At 34.4% G+C, this 21,463-nt stretch overlaps 1 protein-coding gene across 1 annotated transcript in view; it reads left to right on the plus strand.

Moving 5' to 3' along the window:
* EPC2 (enhancer of polycomb homolog 2) overlaps positions 1–21,463 on the plus strand; it is a 108,651-nt gene that overhangs the window by 82,789 nt on the left and 4,399 nt on the right. Inside the window, exons 5-11 of the mRNA XM_060106974.1 lie at positions 2,332–2,480; positions 3,252–3,384; positions 6,025–6,216; positions 9,491–9,580; positions 10,867–11,012; positions 11,122–11,465; positions 20,850–20,986. Of these exons, the coding sequence (XP_059962957.1) occupies positions 2,332–2,480; positions 3,252–3,384; positions 6,025–6,216; positions 9,491–9,580; positions 10,867–11,012; positions 11,122–11,465; positions 20,850–20,986 (1,191 nt within the window). The remainder of the gene's footprint in view (positions 1–2,331; positions 2,481–3,251; positions 3,385–6,024; positions 6,217–9,490; positions 9,581–10,866; positions 11,013–11,121; positions 11,466–20,849; positions 20,987–21,463) is intronic.

Genomic DNA, 21,463 nt, shown 5'->3' on the forward strand with positions numbered 1-21,463 from the left:
AACTATTTCTTGCTGTGAAGGACATTAATGGGACAATTGGCGAAATATGAATAAAGTCTGTAAATTAAGTAATAGTTTTTATATCAATGTTAATTTTCTGATTTTGATGATGGTACTGTGATTGTATAAGAGATTATCATTGTTTTTAGAAAATATATATTAAAGTGTTTAGGGGATAAAGGAGCATTATATCTTCAACTTTTCTCAAAAAATAAAACACCATTGCTAATAGTTTATGTATGTGTGTATGTGTTTATATATATATACATGTATATGTGTCTTAGTTCATTTGAGCTGTTGTAACAAGAATACATTAGACTGGGTGGCTTAAACAGCAAACATTTATTTCTCAGTTCTGGAGGTTGGGAAGTCCAACATCCAGGTACCATCAGATTTGGTGTCTATTAAGGGACCACTTTCTGTTTCATAGATGGTCCTCTTGCTGTGTCCTCACATGGCAGATGGGGCAAGAGATCTCTCTGGGGTCTCTTAGGGTACTAATCCATTCTACAGGACTCCCAAAGGCCTTACCTCCAAATAAAAATCACATTGGAGAGTTAGGATTTCAACATATGAGTTATCAGGAGATGCAAACATTCGGTCCATAACAATGTGTATGGACATACATACATAGATACATACATAAAGAGAGATACATAAAGCAAGTGTAAAATAGTAACCTTTGGAGAATCTGAATGAAGATATATGGGAATTCTTTATACTTTTTTTGTAACTTTTTTGTAATCTGAAATTATTTCATAATAAAAGATTAAAAAGTAGAGCAGAAAGGGCAGGACTCGGGTAAAGAAAAATTAGGAACACTAGTTATTTAGGCCTAAAGAGAGCGGGAAATGAATGAGTAAGAAAGGAGAGAAGCACACAGTCCAAGAGGAACCCTTAGTGAAAAGGAGGGCAATTTTAAAAGGTTCTGGTGCACTTTTGATTCAGCTGCTGTTATTATTCATCTTTTAAATCTGTATATCTCTCATTCTTATTAGACTTTAAGCCTTTTGAGCATAGGGGACATGTGCAATACTTTGTACAGAGTGAGCACTTTTAATATTTCCTCTTGGTAATGTTAGTTTTTTTTCAATCAGAAGGTATTATTGCTGCCTGGTTACAAAAAAATATTTGCTTAATACCATGCTTTAGATTTTTGCCTTTTGTCACGTAGTACTGCTGAAGGGGGAAAAAAGATTGATTTCCTTTGGATAAGATAAAAGGATGATTTATTAACATAATATTTTTTAATATTTGGTATGCACTACCTTAATGGGACTTAGTTTAGGTAATGTTTTATAAGTGATGATTAATTTTCAAATACAAGTAACTATACACAAAAGGAAAAAAGTAAAACTTTGAATCTTTCTCAAGTTTTATTTTCTCTTTTATAATCCTCCAGTATGAAACCTGGCTTTCTTTGGGTTCTTTCTAATGTCATATTGCTTTAAGTCAGGTATGGAGAGCTTGCTTAAATGCAGTCTGTCTAGACATATAGAATGAGGGGTGGTAGTGGTCTGTTTTTAAACAAATAGTTCCATGCCTAATATAAAGTAAGTATTCTGTGGATATTTGATTGAACAAAATATTTTTATTAACAGTTACTTTTATATGCAAATGATGCTGCTATTTACAGTTGAGCCTTCTCTAGTTATGATAGGACTTTCACCTGTGAGTTAGTTCAAGTTAACTTCTTACAGTTCAAAGTAAGAACTTCTAATGAAATTCAGACTTTTCACCGGCTGTCTTTTCTACTCTGCAATGAGGTGTTACTACACTGAAGCATGATCATTCCATTCCTTGAGATCCTTTATATCCCATAATCAGTTTTATATCTGAGTTTCTGAAATGAAGCTTTGCTTGTCATTGTGAATGTTTACACTGTAGTGTATTGAACTGTCCAGCCCCCAATTACAGAGCTGGATGGATGAATAAGCCACTCATTTTAGCTATTTTTAGGTAACCTTGATTTGACAACTGTTTCTCTCTGTCATTGTAAAATACCTTGTAACAATATGAAAAGACTGCATTTTCTGATATAGTAGGTTTTGTTGCAGACAGACTTTAAAATTTTTGTTTACATTGGAATTATCCCTTCTATGTCATTCCATCTTTTCAACAGCTGGCAACATTTTTTTTAATATTTATTGAGATATTTGCTTATACTTTTATTTTCAGAGTTAAATAGGTTTTCTTAATGTAGTTGCTTTTTAGATGATTTTTTAACATTTTGCTTTTATAGAATGAATTTGGGTCTGATAAGATTTTGTTGAATGAAGCTGGAAATGTGGACAATTGGATTTATTCTTCTAAACTTGTTATTTTCAATAGAATCGTAAGAATGATGAAGCCTCTTATGAAAAGATGTTGAAACTGAGACGAGAGTTTAGTAGAGCCATAACAATTTTGGAAATGATTAAGAGAAGAGAGAAAACAAAACGAGAATTATTGCACTTAACCTTAGAAGTTGTGGAGAAAAGGTAACATTGCTACTATTACAAACCAGTAACAGCTTTAGTCAAATGATAGGCAAAATGTAACCAAATTTAAGCTTTATAACAACTGAAATTGATTATATAACAAAATTACATTTTTTGAAAATTGTGATTACTACTTTTTTGTTTTAAAAATCAGATTAAGTTACCAGTTCGGGTTGCAAATTTGGGGGATATTTTTGTGTGTAGTGTAGATCCTCTGTTATACGTAATTTTTTGTTGTTGCAGAATCATTGAGTTGTATTTAGAAAAGAACTTGGAGATCATTTTGTCCAATTCTCTGTATTAAAGTTTCTATTAAACAAAATTTGAGAGAAATAAATGTTTATTTGATTTTATTTTCTGATTAGTTAGGAAATACTTGTTTCATTGCATTTTGAAAATGTATTCTCTGATGTAATCATCCTTTTCCTGCATAATTAAGTAGACTATGCTAAACCTAAAAATTTTGTGTGTTTGCTGAGGTAAGCATTCTAAACATCACTTCCTAGTGCTTGAAAATATAAAATATATGAGGATTCCGTCTTCTGTGTCCCTTAGAGATTAGGTGGGTGGGGGTGGGGGGTGGTTTTGTTTTTACTAAATCCCAAATATGGGCTACTTTATTCCCGTAAGTTTTCTCTCTTAAGAATAATCTGATTAATTGTTGGCTCTGTTTGATTAGTTGTGTTCCAAGTAAATGAAGTATCATTGTTTTTTTATTTCTTTTTTATTTTTAAACTGTAACATTTTCTTATATATTATTTCCTTTTCAAGATATCATTTGGGAGACTATGGTGGTGAAATCCTTAATGAAGTGAAGATCAATAGGTCAGAAAAAGAGTTATATGCCACTCCAGCAACTCTTCATAATGGAAATCATCACAAAGTCCAAGAATGTAAAACTAAGGTGACTATCTTCTGGGGAGAAGCATGTATGGTAGTATTGATCAGACAATTGGTTTCTGAAGTTGTCTTATAATAGTTTGGTTAAGGAAGAAAGTTATTAACATGCTTGAGTTCCTACTTTTTGCCAAGCACTTTGCTAGGGTTTTTTATACACACGTTGATTCATTAACCCTTATAACTTCCCTTTGAGATAGATTTTTACCTCTGTGTGACTTTCAGATCATAAAGTTGTTAAGTGGCAGATTCAAAATTTGAGTATAGATCTAACATCAAAGACCGTGTGCTTTCAACTATGCTGTCTTTTTCTTTATAGAATATGGGTAATTAAAGCTTAGTTATTATCACGAGCCTTAGCAAATCCTGCATCATAGTGGCAGGCATCAAAATCTAAACTTAAAGCTTTCCTCATTGAGACTATTGGAAGTTATTCTTTTTTTTTTTTTTTTTGCGGTACGTGGGCCTCTCACTGTTGTGGCCTCTTCCGTTGTGGAGCACATGCTCTGGAAGCGCAGGCTCAGCGTCCATGGCTCACGGGCCTAGCCGCTCTGCGGCATGTGGGATCTTCCTGGACCGGGGCATGAACCCGTGTCCTCTGCATCGGCAGGCAGACTCTCAACCACTGCGCCACCAGGGAAGCCCGGAAGTTATTCTTTTTGTCATCACCATTGCCATAACAAGCATTTATCAGTTGCTATCTATCTTGACTTGAAAAAGTCCTATAACTTCTAGATCACAGTTTCTTCCTAATAAAGAGTACTAGTAATTACTTTAGTTTCTTAGACTGAAGAATTATATTTATTCATTATTCACTGTTCCAAGTGAATATTAAAGTATTCAGTTGAGAAATACAAAAATTAATAAAACCTTTAAGGAGCTTAAATTTTAGAAAGAAACAGGTTATTGGCTGAGCATTTAGACAGTAGAGCTGTACTGTGTAGCAAGATTTTAAAAGTGACTTAGGGTGTTTGTGGAAAATTCATCTTTTAAAAATGTGCACAATCCTCAGTTTTCATGGGTTCATTCCTAAAGGTCAAGGAAGAATGTGGAGCAGGAAGACTCCTCCATTATTCAACTCATGTCAATTCAAACAGCAAAGTTCTTTCTTATTAATCACAGGCCTCTAGCCCACCTACCCTTTAACTCACACTTGCTTCGCCATAAACAATACAATACATGTCATTTTGTACATTATTTTTAAAAATCCTTTTTATATAAATCAGTGCTTTTCCAAGGCATATTATTGGTAGGCATAGAATATGAAAATCTCAACCCCAAATTACTGACAGAATCAGCCTTTGTTATATATTGATTCTTATTTTAGATCATCTCTAAGATTAAACACCCACCCTATTTAAATATTAATTTTATTTTATTTTATTATTTTTTTTTTTTCTTTTTGCGGTATGCGGGCCTCTCACTGTTGTGGCCTCTCCCGTTGCGGAGCACAGGCTCCGGATGCGCAGGCCCAGCGGCCATGGCTCACGGGCCCAGCCGCTCCGCGGCACATGGGATCCTCCCAGACCGGGGCACGAACCCGTATCCCCTGCATCGGCAGGCGGACTCTTAACCACTGCGCCACCAGGGAGGCCCCTAAATATTAATTTTAGAAATATGGTTGCATCCATTGTTGCTCTACCCTATTTCACATAGTTAACTATATTTCCTTTGTCACACATCCCACCTTAAAATATAAGTAGTTTCTGAGAAGTTGGGGGTTTCTTTTGATGTCATAACTATATCCATTGTATGAAACCATTTATATCTCAGTAACTTGGCATTTAAGCAACATTTTCATCGTGTATAACATTTTTGACCCTAAAGTAGTTTTTACAAAAATCTGAGCTACATGGGGAAAGGTATAACTTCCTCAATATTTTTACACTTTCATAGTGCTTGTACATTGATGCTTAGAACAGTCATTTTCAAACTTTTTAAAGTAGTAGATCTCTATTTATTAAAAGAATGCCAATATGTTAAAACAGAAACAGAGCTGCTCTTTTGAGGAGAGGTGGGTGCTAGAACCCACCCCATCAGTCAGTCTCTTTGCCAGACGGCCTCTCACATACCACCACTGAACTCTGGGGTACCTGAGAACAGTTTGATTATTGTTCAGTTGAGGCAGTAATTATTCATTTGAAAAGGTGAAGTTTTTTTCCTAATTAATAAGCTTATCTGTCTCAAAAAAGTTACCACACATGTAGACATTTTTAAAAATTGGAAATGAGCATAGAAATGAATTTATGAATTCATAATCTAATTCAAGTCATTTAAAAAATAAAAATAATTGTTAATTTTCATCATTAATTAATAGATTTAAATAAAATTAAAATAGAATTTAAATACTTTTTAAATGCTGGATTGCATAATAGAACAATTTTTAAAAATCATTAACATCTTAGTTTAAGTATTGATAACAATGTAGAAAGTAAATTTAAGTGTCATCATTATTTTTCACTGTAATTTGTGAAAGCAAAACATTTTTCAGTTTATGGTCACATAATAATTTTTGCATATTAAAACCAGAAAATAAAATCACCTCTGGGGTAAAAATGTATGTTTTTCAAAGAGCAGTATAGTTTTTCGTGCTTTCTAAAATGATTTTCATTTCTTCCTTTTGGGGGAAAAATCGTCATGTAAACAGCACCCGCATCATTTGTCTTTGAAAGAAGAGGCTTCTGATGTGGTTCGTCAAAAGAAGAAGTACCCAAAGAAGCCTAAAGCAGAGGCTTTGCTAGCGTCTCAGCAGCCCGCTCCTGAGACACTGCCTGTGATCAATAAGAGTGACATTAAGCAGTATGACTTTCACAGCTCAGATGAAGATGAATTTCCACAGGTGCTTGTTTTAAAACTATTTTAAAGATATTTTCTCTAGTCTTTTATATTGCTATATTTTAAAACATAATTGACATCTTAGAGTTTTGATTCTTGCTTTCTTCACCTAATGTTATGACATAAACAGTTTCCACGTTATTTATGTTAGTTACTGAAATGGTATTTGCTTCTGTTATTTTCTATCAGTTGAATAAAGTTTACTCTGTTGTGTAGCATTTAGGTGGTTTTCAGCTTTCCCTTTTATAAAAATTAGCATCTCTACCTCTTCCCTCTGTATTTAAAATAGATTATTAGAAATGGAATTCCTGAACTAAAGATTATAAATATTTTAAGACATTTAATACATCATTGTAAATATTCACCAACAATAATTCCACCAGCATTGTATCTTACAACTTTTAATATAAATTCTGCTAATTTGTTTGGCAATAACTATTTGATTCTAAAGAAAATTTAGAACTGGTTCAAGTTTTAACTTGTGAAAATAATTATTTGGTTATATTACAACAGTTTTATAGAAAAATGTTTGCAGTTTAAAAATATTAATTTTTGTTTCATATGTGCTATCTTTAAAACAAGACCTTTATTTTATATATTAAAGGATCAATTTAAAACATATATTGTTTAGCACCTGAACTAGCAATGCCCTCCTTTTTTCTTTTCCGTATGTTGTAGGCAACCTAAAGACAGTACTATAACAAGCTTTATCATATTTTAACATTTTGACTTACTTGATTTAAAAATCATTTTTTTTTAACCAACATGACAGATATGTTTGGAAGCAAGACAGTTCATAAAACACCTTGTTGTTGTAACTATTTAAAATCTAGAGTTTACATAAAACTTGTCCCCTTTGGCTAGATTATATTAGTTTTATTCTTTTGTAGATGATTTAGTTTTTCTACCCCAGATAATATTTTAGCATCCATACACGTGTAACAAATGCACAAAAAATGTGTTTAATTTCGTATGCCCTTAAAAAGCACTTAAATGAAATCATTTATTAAAATTGTCAGGGGATCATGTAGTTAGACTCAGGCAGGGCTTTGAATAGTCATGGGACATTAATTAGATGACATTTGAAGGAATGAGAGAACAAATAGTAGGTCTTTCCCAGGTGGAAGATGTAGGGAAGGGCTCAAGGCAGAGAAAACAGCATATTAGAGGGAACTGCTAGCAGTTTTGCATTGCTGGAACATAAAACACAAAGGGGAAGAGAGGTGAACAGAATGATGCCTGGAGAAGTAGTCAGATGGCAAATGACCTCTATCTACATTATATATACTGGGAAGTTCTTAAAGAATTTTAAGTAAGAAATGACATAGTTAGATAAATGCATTTATAGAAGCCAGTAAAGTTTTGCTATACACTCCCAGCCCTTTAAGAATGATGTCGGGGGATACTATGTCCAGTAGAAACTTTTCTCTTATTGCTAGAATCAGTCCATCCATCCTGATAGACACACTCAGCATACTAGTCATATATTCCTCATCTATTAAGGGATCTTCATTTCTGTTCTAAATTCATATGTTTATTCATATAGTCCCCATTCCCACATGAAATTGCATTTTGAAACTTTTAGGTTCCTCTGAGTCCTTATACTAGGTCTTTGACAACATTAATTTTTATAATGGTATCCCCCTGTTGCTAAACTGTAGGTAGGCATGTACCTAAAGTTGGACATTATTCAGTGAGGCAGCTATTTAGAATGTAGCTCTTACAAAATCAGGATTTTATTGCTAAAAAGATAATTAAAAGAATATATGCTTCTTCTTTGTCCAATAAACAAGAACAAAGGAATAGGGAGCCTTAAGAGAACAAGCATTTTAACCAGACTTCTCCAACTGATTTGCAGCAGGGCAGAATAAAAACCCAGTCTCTTCTCGATCATGCTTCTGATTCTCCTAACATCAGCTCTCTCTTCCTATGTCTCAGACCAAATCCTGGAATCCCCTCCTGGGGTAGTCAGGAGGAAGGGATGGAAAAAATTTCTGAGGCTTTGTGACACTTCCTGTATATATTTTAAAAGAGGTAGATGATTTGTAAAGGAATCAAAGTTTAAAATTCACATTTGGGATTTCCTTTCAAATTTCGGGTTTGGGTTTGGTTCCCCAGGAAGAAGAATTAGCCCCAGCTTACTATTTCTGTGTCTCCCCCATAGTGTTGGTGGAGGTATATTGGAACCTCAAACAAATGCCTTTCTCCCCTGGATGACCCTGCTCAGTGGTAATTACCACAGTTTGGAAATAATGTGGAGAAAGCATTTTTCCTCTCAAAATAGGAAGAGAGGGGTTCGTGAGGTAATTTGCAAGTAAATATGGTTGAGTCAGCGTTGTCAGAAAAAGAGATGTACTCCAAAGTGAAATTGCGAGACAACTGAAACTTAAGTACTAAAACTTTTTTTTTTAATTTTAACCATTATGGGTAGAAATTTATCTAAACCATACTCTTTCCCTGCCATATCAGAGTATATTTATATTTCATTTAATCTGTTTTTGATGACATTTATAAAGTTTGCTGTTATATAATATATCAGTGCTGCCCTAGAGGTCCACTCAGATTATGTAGGGATATTTGACCTAGTATCACTTGGTCCTATGCTTTTTAATATGTGACAGCTTTTGGAAAGTCTTTATTCTTTTGCTGTCAGGTGGTGGGCTTAGTACTTCTCTCTGCAACCAGTCTGCTTACCTTTTAGCGGGTCCTCTTTCCTCTTTTGATTCTCTGCTTCTGAGCTGCTAAATTTAAAAGTGATTTATAAAAATGAGTGGGGAAATAAGGGACTCCCCTTTGAGTGAAATGTATGAGCTTTTTGGCTTTTGGGGATGGGAGGCTATTCATAAACCTTTTTTATCTTCCTAGTTTGGGGCTTTATTATAGAGAAATAAAGTTATTGTGTAAAAACATCTCTACTTATAGGTGAAGCATAACTATTATTACAAAGTATTTATGGCCACATACAATATTTACAAAATGTAAATGGGATATATAAAAACCATACTAATTCTTTTTAAGCCTATAACCCTTGCATGTTCAGAAACAGTTAAGCAATAATACCATGAGAACTTACCTGCAAGAACCAGTATATTAAGAATAATGATTTTTAACCATAGAAAAATTTTGCTAATCTTTAAATGTTTTGGGGAATTCACTGCCTATTTTATGTAATATAGGAGTGATTCACTGTTTGTGATCAGATTCTAATTTTAGACCATTACAAAGATTGTTGACTTTTCATAACTCCTAAATGGAATGCTTCATCCCTCTTTTTCTAGGTACCGTCCCCAATATCAGAACCCGAAGAAGAAAATGATCCTGATGGTCCCTGTGCTTTCAGGAGGCGGGCAGGATGCCAGTATTATGCTGTAAGAACTTTATTTTTTGTGGTGTTTTTGTGAACTGGAATTAACAGGTAACTCATGTCAAGGTGACTTAGTCTTGATCTAAAAACAGGCAGTCAGTCAGCATTTTTTATTTACTATCCCCTATGCAGATACCAGTAAAAGATGCTCGAAGGTACTGAGTCCTTTCAAAGGAGATCAGAACCCTTTATTGGGAAATTGATAACTGCTCATATTTTAGAAATCTAGCTCACTTTGGGCTTTAACTATAACTTCAGCAGTTACGACAGCTACTCACTATGTCATTGCTGGAGTTAGGTGAGCCCAGAATCTCTAATGGAACCCTAGATGGCTGATGAGTGTTTATTAAAATTTACTTTTGGGCAAGCCCATCTTTTCCATACAAATCCAGTAAGTATCAAACATAAAGGAATCATTTTTAAACCTCCCCTATGGCAGTATATTGTCAAATAATTATATTCATAACTTTTTGTCCCACTTAGAAAATGCTTTGTGCTGTTAAGTCAAGTTTTGGTGCAGATTATATCAAGGAATGACCCTCACTCCCAGATGCTAAGGTTTCAAGTAAGGTGTAACGATGGAGTAGTGAGGATGGCTCTCATATATGGCTTTTGGAGACCTTTTGTCTTGTTGCATTATGGTAAACATATACACTTATAGCTTTTTCAGGGGTGTGTGTGTGTGTGTGTGTGTGTGTGTGTATGTATTTAATGTAGGAGAGGTGTAGAGAATTGTTTATAAGTTATGTGTTTGAGAAAAAGGAGACAGAAAGTGGTAACATAGAAAAATAGAATGCTAGAAGAAGTAGGAAGGCAAAGAAATGGACTGTATGTTCTTACAAATAAAGAGGAAGTATGAATTTGACCCATGCGTACCTTCTTGAAGTGCAATTTTTACTCCAAAAAATTTCCTTCTAGTTTATCTCTGTAGGAAGTCTATAAATTACTAACTTCATTATCTCTACTTTTCTATATAAATGTTAAAAGCCACATTATTCTTTAAAGATATATTTCTTTTAAAATATAATATTATCTTAAATGTATTTGTAGTCATAAACTAAATTTAGTTTGAGTTATTTTGATGAGTGAACTTTTAAGTCAGTTTTATAGAATTTTACCTGGTTAATATTTAAACCCTAATTTTAAAGTTTTATATCTAAATTTTAATTGCTCTGCTAATGCTGTAGTTACTTTATTTTTATCATGATTTAACTTTTCTTCATTTCAGAATCATTCCATGAGGGTTTTTTGTTTTAATTTTATTTTTATTTATTTATTTATTTATTGCAGCCTCGTTTGGACCAAACTAACCATTCGTTTGAAAATTCAGAATTGGTAGATTTGGATAAGTTGAGATACAGGCATTGCCTTACAATGCTCACAGTCCCGAGAAGATGTATAGGATTTGCAAGGAGGCGAATTGGCAGAGGTGGAAGGTAAACTATTTGTTTTGACCTGGTTTTTGTTTACAATCTGGAAGGGAAGGTATAAAGAAAATGTTATTAAGTTCTTCTAGGTAATATTTGGCTTTATATTGCTTTTCAGGGTCATAATGGACCGGATATCCACAGAACATGACCCAGTCCTGAAACAGATAGACCCTGAAATGCTGAATGGTTTTTCAAGCGCTTCCCAAACTATAGACTTCTCTTCTAATTTCTCTCGGACCAATGCTTCCAATAAACATTGTGAAAATAGACTTTCCCTTTCTGAAATATTAAGCAATATCAGATCATGTCGACTACAGTGTTTCCAGCCAAGGCTACTAAATTTACAGGACAGTGATAGTGAAGAATGTACCTCAAGAAAACCAGGGCAGACTGTGAACAATAAAAGAGTTTCTGCAGCATCTGTAGCTTTATTGAACACCAGCAAGAATGGCATATCAGGTAAGTTGTCAGTTTGTTAAAAGTATATCCTCTTCTCCTTAATTTTTCATTATCCACTAAATAGACTCTCAGGGTGAATTTTTTTTTTTTTTTTTTTTAGTTTCTGCTTTCTAACAAAGCGAATCAGTCATACATATACATCTGTTCCCACATCCCTTCCCTCATGCATCTCCCTCCCTCCCACCCTCCCCATCCCACCCCTCCAGGCGGTCACAAAGCACCGAGCTGATCTCCCTGTGCTCTGCGGCTGCCTCCCACTATCTATCTACCTTACGTTTGGTAGTGTATACATGTCCATGCCTCTCTTTCGCTTTGTCACAGCTTATCTCAGGGTGAATTTTGAAGGTTTATTTTCCTGATCCTACCGAGGAAAGAAACTTTATCTTAACCTACTACATTTTTTTCCAGCCTAAGAAACTAAACTCTATTATTGTGGTTCACATTTTAACCCAAATGTCCTAACTGATACCTATATAACCACTGGCGTGTATTTTGAATGTGTGTGCCTGGTATGGTGAATGTGTAGGCACAATGCATAAGGAATTCCCTATGGGCAAAGTGGTTATAAGCTGCTGTCAGATCATCATAGCACAATACTGTCTGCTTTTGTTACAGAAAATTTTCATTTTATTGTATTAATTTTGCTTAAATGTAAGCATTGCTTCTCAGGAGTACCATTAAAAGTTTTCTTTCTGAAAAATGATTTTTAAAGAGGTTCCCTATGAATAGTTGTAATTTTGGTCTGATAACTTACCTCTCTAATTGAGATTGGAAAGTTTTTTTCCTCTTAAGAGACATTGTGGGGCCTCCCTGGTGGCGCAGTGGTTAAGAGTCCGCCTGCCGATGCAGGGGATACGGGTTCGTGCCCCGGTCTGGGAGGATCCCATATGCCGCGGAGCGGCTGGGCCCGTGAGCCATGGCCGCTGGGCCTGCGCGTCCGGAGCCTGTGCTCCGCAACGGGAGAGGCCACAACAGTGAGAGGCCCGCATACCGCAAAAAGAAAAAAAGAAAAAAAAAAAAAAAAGAGACATTGTATTCAAATTAATATTCATAGGCATTGTAAAATAATGTATAACATCTAGAGGATCTAAAATGTAATTTTGATTTGTTTTCTTCTGTGGATAGTCTTCTCTTTATCACATGTATACAAGTATGTATAATTTATAAATGTCTTTGTAATGTATACATTGCAAAAAAATGTGTGGTATCCAGAGGCAAAGCTAGATGTGGCTTGGCTTATACTGTTGATATTCTTTCTTTCTCTAAAATGTACATATTTCTAAATTATTTCCTAGATGGTGCATTTTAGTATGCAAAATTGTTACGTTAAACTTCTTCAAAGTGATTTTAAATCATTTTAGGTTGACATTTGGTCTCAATAGTGTTCCGTCTTTCTTAATTACTGAACTGTTTATTTTCAGACTTGACTTAGACATTTATCTATTTAAAGGTTTTTGTTATGGAAAATTGGATTTGTTTGAATGATTGGAAGGTGGCATATCATTTCTCCAAATTAGTTGATTAATTTTCTCCCAAACGAATTTAGGTAAGGAAAATGGCATCCCGTTATATAAAGTTCATGAGTCTGTGAAGTTTAATGACCTTTTGAAGCTCAAATGGATAAATACCTATTATGACTTCAGGTTGCAGGATTCTTAGAAATCTAAAAATAGTAGGAAGTTGACGAATATTAGGTCAAATCTTTTTTTGAGCCAACTCTAAGACATTGTTCAAATTATTTAACTTAACTGGAATTCCTGTACCAAAAATTACTCACAATAGTTTTTGCCAGAAAGTGAGTTTAAAAACATCATATATAGGCATTTATAATTAGATTTGACCATAGATTGAATTTTTCCTCTACCGATGAATACCATAACAAAAAAGTGATTTTAATATGTTCCTTCTTAAGTTGAATATGGCCAAATATTTGCAGCTTTCTACTGTACATTCCTGATACACTCCAGATCTATGTGACTCGACTGTTTTCCAGAAAATGTTTGTTGCGCATGTTATTGTATCATCAGTACTCTGTATGTATGGATTCAGAATCTAACGTAAATAATTCCATACAATCAGTTCTAGAATTTTATGACACTACCATATATCAGCATAAAATAAGCATTTAAAGTATTATTTTAGGCATGCATGCACTTCTCAGGGAACTTAAATCACAAATATGCAATGCTAACATCGTAGATAATAAGACTTTTTTTATTTTTGCCTTTCCCCTACCATCAGAAAAAAAAATAGTAGTTTGGGTCTCTGTAATTTTTCCTGCCTTATGTTTATGTATGTTATGTAATGGTACTACGTCTCAACTTAGTACCATTTCTTTCTTCCCTTAAAAAAGTTCAAGGTTTGAGCAACAGCTAAGCTACATTAGAATCAATGTTTTAGAATCAGGTCTTGGGCTTCCCTGGTGGCGCAGTGGTTGAGAGTCCGCCTGCCGATGCAGGGGACACGGGTTCGTGCCCCAGTCCGGGAAAATCCCACATGCCATGGAGCGGCTAGGCCCGTGAGCCATGGCCGCTGAGCCTGCGCATCCGGAGCCTGTGCTCCACAACGCGAGAGGCCACATCAGTGAGAGGCCCGCGTACCAAAAATAAATAAATAAATAAATAGAATCAGGTCTTTCAAATATGTATTTAATTATTTATTACTAGAGTAAAGGATTTTGTTCAAGTTTTTTCTCTGCTAACTATGACCCTCTAGTCATTGAGGCCACAAGGTGTTTTGTTTTTAACAAATTTCTTTTGTTTCAAAATATTAGGCACGATGTATAAATTCATAATGAAACAAGTCTTTTTAACAGCAGTTTTGTAAACAACTGAAAAGCTATGGCAGTATTTTTGTTTGTATGGGGCGCGCCATGCCTCATGCGGGATCTTAATTCCCCTACCAGGGATCAAACCTGGTCCCACAGCAGTGAAAGTGCGGGGTCCTAACCACTGGATTGCCAGGGAGTTCGCCCGTGGCAGTTTTAAGTACCCACCTGTACCAGTTATATTCATTACATAGTTTCTCAGTTCTGGATAGATCATTTTAAGTGGATTCAGTTATAATTCAGTAAATATTGATAGAAATTCCTTTTCTACCTAAAGAGAAGGTTATAGGAATTTTTTAAGTTATATTTTTATATTTGATGAATATGTACAAAAGAATTGAATCTTCATATATTTGGTTTCTTTTAATCTGTGTGTCTAACACTTTTGCCTTCTGCTTACCCTTCGTGGACTTGATCAGGAGAGCATGCATGTCTTTAAGAGTAACAGGACTGATATTTGTCAGTTAGCTGGCAGAGAGTCAAGTACTGAGTTTTCTGTTTCACAGCTGGGAAATCCCGGCAAATAAAGGGTTTAATCAGAAATAGAAACCTGACATATATACATATATACACTATTGATACTATGTATAAAATAGATAACTAATGAGAACCTACTGTATAGCACAGGGAACTCTACTCAGTGCTCTGTGGTGACCTAAATGGGAAGGAAATCCAAAAAAGAGGGGATATGTATATGTATATACGTATATGTACATGTATATACGTATACGTATAGCTGATTCTCTTTGCTGTACAGTAGAAACTAATGCAACATTGTAAAGCAACTATACTCCAATAAAAAAATTAAAAATAAATAAATAATGGGGGAAAAAAGAAATAGAAACCTGATATACTTGACAATAATATTTATTTGTATCACAAGTTCCTTAGTTCTTTAAAAAAAAAAAAAAAAAAAACCTTGAACTTGAGGGCCAATGGCCAAGTATTTTCTTACTTTTATGTTGTTCATAACCCAGTTAATGTTTTTCAAGTCATAATCCCTGTGTCCTGAATGTATTCTAATTATTATTTTCGATACGGTACTGAATGGACTTAAAGGGAAACAAATAGAACTGTGTGTCGTAGTTATTAGTAAGAACTAAAACTAAAGACTTCATTTAGTTAACTGTTAAATAAAAGTATGTTTTCTTAATTGAAAATCTCTTCTCAAAGAATAGAAGCAGGACAGAAAGGAAAGATAGATGTGCTGAACATAGCAAGTGGATAACCAAGGAAAATTAAGTTTATACATAATTATTTAGGATCTAATATATGCAAAGCACTATGTTAAGTGTTTAAAAGTTGCAGAGTTTTAGAAGACAATAATCCTTACCTTCAAGGAGCTTATACATGGATTATACATGACAGATATTATATTCTTTATATAAATAGGTGGTAAAGTTTTCAGTCATTTGAAACTGCAGTATTTATTCTTTTGAGATACTATTCTTAAATCCTAACCTTAAGCAAATAGATTTCACATCTAAAAGCATTGCTTGTTCAGAGTTGAAGGGCCGGATTAATTTGCTTTTTTTTTTTTTTAGCATCTTTAAGGATTAATTTACTTTTAATCTTGGTTTAGGCTAATGTATGGTTGCAAATTAACATGTTTTTTCTTTTCTCATTTGTCTTATATACTGAATAGATAGATACCAGCAACTCTTCTTGAAGCTTTTGACCAGCTTCAGATATCTTAATATTACCAGTTTGTAAAATCAGCAACATTTTGGGCAGTTTTCCAAGAGAAATTCCTGGTTTTTAATTTTTCCAGTGTCTTTTCCTATTCTTTTTTAAATTGCCATAAAATGTTTGCAAGCATAAAAGTTTTAAGAAAGGTAAAACTATGTTTTTAACAACTAGCTAAGGTACTCACAAGGATTTATTTTTTTAGTTAGGGTCACTTCTAAGGGTGGGAAATGGATTCAGACTTCAGGAGTTTAAAAGATTTTAGTTCGACTGCTAAAGGAAATAATATTGAAATTTCAGTTATAACTATTTAGCTTGGATGTCGGAAGTTTAAATGGATCTTTAGTCTGTTTTCTTTATTTTCACATCTCCTTTGTTCCTCATTCCCCACCCCCTTCACCCTCTCACCTCCCATCTTCACCCTCATTATTATCCCCACAGTTTTGCAGTTTATTCATTAGTTACATTATAGGATGTGTAGTCTTGGACACACAGGTAATGTTGTCTTTCATGGATTGGAAGATTTGTCCTTAGAGTAGCTCCAGTGTTTTTATGTGAACTTTTACCTGATTCCTTGCTATGACCTAGAAGGTTTAAAATAGGATCTCTCTCCCCCTCCATATAGCCCCAGATCTAGCTTTTAAAACAAACAAAACTTGCGTATAGTCAGCATTGCTTCAACAAAGCATGCATTAAAACTTTTATAACAAAGACCTGCCTGGTAGGTGAAGAAGTGCTGAATGATATATTCATTTCGACTTTTAGATAATCTTTACTACCACATTAAATGTTCTTCATTAAGCTACAAAAACTTGGTCTAAGCTAGTGTTTTTAAAAATTCATGGCTTCCCAAGAATACATCATCTTAGCCCACTTTGAGAAACACTGAATTAAAAGTTAAAAGATTATATTTTAAAAAGGCAGCAGGTACAAGCACAAAAATCATATGTTTATATTCTGTTGTGGGGTGGTCATCCAGAAAATACAGAATGTGTTTTGATTAGATTTTTCTTTTTATTAGTTTATCAATGAAACATCAATACAAAGGTGACAAATACTTGTAAAGATTTCACACATACTCAAGAATATATTCTCCATGGGTCCAAGTTTAAGGAACAGTGATCTAGGGCTTTATAATCAATACACCAGTGTAAAATCTAGTGGAGATAACTAGAGTATGTTTTTGATGGATCATTGTCAGATTATGAGAGGGAAAGGTGTTGAGGGACCAACCTAGCAGAACCACCTTATAGGAACCACATGCCTGAAAGGTGAAGAAAGAAATGAGGGATGCCTAGGGTCTTTGAAAACAGAATCAACATTCTAAGGATGGTGACAAGTGTTCTAAGACAAAGTACATGGATTCATCTGAGGAGTAAATCAGACAGATAAACCCAAGATAGGTAAAGAGCCAGGTATGAAGATAGCCAGTAACGTTAGAGGCTTTAGTGAAAAACAAACTGTCAGTTATATACACAAAATATTTAGAAATGCAAGTGTGTTACTAATGTACAGAATGACATATTTGCATACGTAAAAGGGGAAATTCTGTAATATGTGACCTATTAGAAGGTGTTACCCAGGGAGATTTGCAAAACTCCTTACTTAGGGAAAGGAACACTTCCTGTCTGTCTGGAATAGTGAAATATTGCCTTCACAAAACAATCAGAGTGTGGTTACTTTTAAACTGACAGGACTTGGAGGTGTGGGGTAGGGGAGATGGATGACCAGCATGGATTTTACTTGTAAGCTAGCAACTCATGAGAGCAACTAGTAGAAAGAACTTGGCTTGGCCCTAAGCAAGAGAAGCAGATATCGTTTCTCTTTTCATACATTCCCACTTCCCCTTTATGCCACTACCACCCATCCATAGCTGGACCCCTATTCTGTATCTCATTCCTAAAGAGATGTCTTCACACTGTTAAGTATGACCTTTTCCTGGTGTTATTTTAATGCTTGCCTCTTGATAACTTAAAGCCAATGTAAGAAATAAGTTTCTTATGGAAGTATTTCAGTAATTTATGAAAGGAAAAATAATTAGTGGAGAAGGTGCTTTCAATCAAATTACCATCCTCCACCTATTAGTAAGTCAACCCTGAAGATGATAATTCAATACTGTGTCTGTGTCATTAAAACCATACATTTCTTACCAATTTCCACTTACCCTAACAAAATGAAAGAGGTCAGGGAGGATTTTTCGCATGTGTCCCAATTCTGTGTCATGATTACTAATTGCTATTTTTGTCTAAAAGTGTTTAATGCTCTAGAAAATTCTGAATGGGGAACGTAAGCATTTTTCAAGCACAAAACACCTTTTAGTAAAAAAAGAACTAGATGTCAAGAATGAATCCAACATGCTGAGCTTGTGGTGAGGGGGAGGAGGGAAAAAATGAATGTAATATTTTAAGCATATCCATATTTTGGAATTAAGTTTTTTATCAGTGGTTTTCAACTAATAACAGAATCAGGGATGAGAATTTTGGTATCAAAGTCAGCCTGAGTTTTAAAAAGTTAGGCAACACTTGAACATTAATTTGAGTAATTTCAGTTGCATCTTGGTTGGGATTTTATGTGTTTTCTATGGGGAAAAGGATGGGGTTCCTGAGCAAATTAATGGTTTCAACAAGTCAGGGCAGTAAGTAGACGTATCCCCCCAGAAAATAGGAAGTTTTATTAGCATCCCTTTTTAATAGCTACATAAAGTGATCATCTTTTTATAAAAGCAAGTAGAATACCTCTAGTTGGCAACACTTTGTTAGCTAGTGACTACTAACCAAAAGTAATTTTTTTTTTTTTTTTTTTTCTTTTTGCGGTATGCGGGCCTCTCACTGTTGTGGCCTCTCCCGTTGCGGAGCACAGGCTCCGGATGCGCAGGCCCAGCGGCCATGGCTCACGGGCCCAGCCGCTCCGCGGCATATGGGATCCTCCCAGATCGGGGCACGAACCCGTATCCCCTGCATCGGCAGGCGGACTCTTAACCACTGCGCCACCAGGGAGGCCCCAAAAGTAATTTTTTTATTAAAAGAATACAATTTGTTCTTTCTAGTAATTCATATGTATACTTTATTCTGATTGGTAAGAATTTATAATTGCCTGACTTAAAAGCTTTTGGAAAAAGAAAAGATTCTCATTTCTCTCTCAATTTTTAAATAGCTACTAAAAGTGTATTCTCTTTATTTGGTTTATTCCTCACTTAAAATTAACCACTGTGACTTCTCACATTTTCATCACAACATAAACCTTAGCTCTGGACAAACATAACGCTGAATTTGAGGGAGTAGACCATACACCAGATTCCAAGTCCATTTCTTTTGAATTGGTACGCTGTTTATACACATAGGACTTAAACAGATTTATTTGGATTTAACTTAAGATTTTCCTTCCTGGCTTTGTATCTAATAAACTATTTTTCATCTCTTTCCCAAGGTTTTCAAACAGCTGGAAATTCATGAATACTTCACATTTTCATTTCATTTTGAAGATTTTAAATTTAGAATTAAAAATTTTTTTCATCTAAAAATAGAACACTTGCAGTGAACTTAACATGTGCAAAGAAAGACATTTGATTTTGTTGGTAATTCAGTAAGATAACTAATGTGTACTTCAAAAATACAGGTAATAGTAAAATTTTAGAGTGAGCACTATCATAGGCCCAGGTTTTTTAATCTTCTAAAAATAAAATTGCTATCTCAGAACTGTTTTTTCCTGATAGTCCAGTACTAATTTTAATGATAACATTGTAGAACAGAAATGAAGGTATATCTAACGCTTTGTCCATCTCTGGGGCCTAATTCCGTTTTCATAGAAAATAAGCTGTACTTTGCATAACTTGTTATATGTCTAATTTATCATCAAAATTTTTTTTTAATTTCTCAGTCATGATCCTACTAAATGGAAAACTTGAGGACGGGGGCTAGTTAAGTAACATAGGTTGAAGGTATATAGTCTCCTATCTAAACCCCTTCAGGTCATATTGATTAGATAGCTAGATTACATTTAAAGGTTGACTCATATTAGTTGGTATTTCTTTATATGTATCGTTTCTTCCCAACTACACTGTAGGAGTTTATAGCAGGGACCCTCTTTTTAATTTATTTTTTCCCTGTATTCATTCTTAACTCTTAATGCAGCACTTTTCATCATAGATAGTAAATACTTGTTGATTAAGTGAAATAGTTGGGAGAGAGGAAAGAAAGAAATAAAGAAAAATAGAGTAAATTACTCTAGTAGTACATGTATTCTGATGTGATTTAATGTTTTGTGACTCTAGTAACATACTGACTTCTGTGGAGATAGCTTTGTGTCCTCTAAATCAGTTTATCAGTGATCTTAAATATCAGTGGTGAATGAAAGTTTGTTTACATTTCTTTGAAAAAAGTGTTTCTTATTGTAACTTTTTCTTAAGTAATTTTTTAAATAAAAGTTTTAAATGTCTTCTTTTTATTTGACATTTAGTAACTTTTAACAGTTGGTAACAGCATAGTTGATTACATCTGAGGATGCTGAACACTTCTCTGATTTCCAGCCCGTGTTTTTATAGATAGGACTTATTTTAGACATCAAATCTATTGGCTTAAACTATGGTTTAAGTCTGAATAAAAGGGAGAATCCTTATATTTGAACTACGTTATACAGTAAAATCTACATATAGGAACTTTTTTAGCATGTGATATTAGAAGGTCATAGATATTAGCATAAGCCACTTTGGCTGAAAGATCTGTCGTTTTTATTCAGTTCTTTGCTGCTGATGTATATTGTGATTTGAAATTGCTTTTCATCTTAATCGTGGAATAACTTCATATTGTATTCTACTTGTGTTGTTAAAGGTACTTTAAAACATATGTATTTCTAAAATTAATGTCCTTTTCCAGTGACAGGGGGTATCACAGAAGAGCAATTTCAGACTCATCAACAGCAGTTAGTTCAAATGCAAAGGCAGCAACTTGCTCAGCTTCAGCAGAAACAGCAATCTCAGCATTCCTCGCAACAGACACATCCAAAAGCACAGGTAAACCTGTCCTTTAATCATGGTTATGTCTATTCCTTTCTTTCATAATTATGTCTTTTTTTGAAAATTTTAGTCAGGTCACAGAAGATAACCTTGTCATTGCCACTCTTGATTCTGGAGATCAAACCTAAGTGTCTTTTCAGTTAATTTACATAATTTTAAGTGACTAGTTTATATCTTATGAGAGGAGCACTAGAGCCAAATATAGTATTTTTAATTTAAGAAAGAAATAAGTACATATTTTTGGGAGGGTTATTAAGAATTCATAGAAGTAATTCTCTTAGAACCATTATCCCCCACACCTACTCCCCCAGAAATATTTTTGTCAAGGATATGACTATCCTGACTCCTGCCTAACCTGTGCATTTAAGTGCCATGTGAACATGCCCCATGAGCTGAGAGGTAATTGTCTCGACTTGTGCCATAAATCCAGACAACATAGCCCTTTGCCTATTTGAATCACATTTCCCTGAAGAA

This window comes from Mesoplodon densirostris, chromosome 8 (genome assembly GCF_025265405.1).
Source record: "Mesoplodon densirostris isolate mMesDen1 chromosome 8, mMesDen1 primary haplotype, whole genome shotgun sequence".
Taxonomy (NCBI): Eukaryota; Metazoa; Chordata; class Mammalia; order Artiodactyla; family Ziphiidae; genus Mesoplodon; species Mesoplodon densirostris.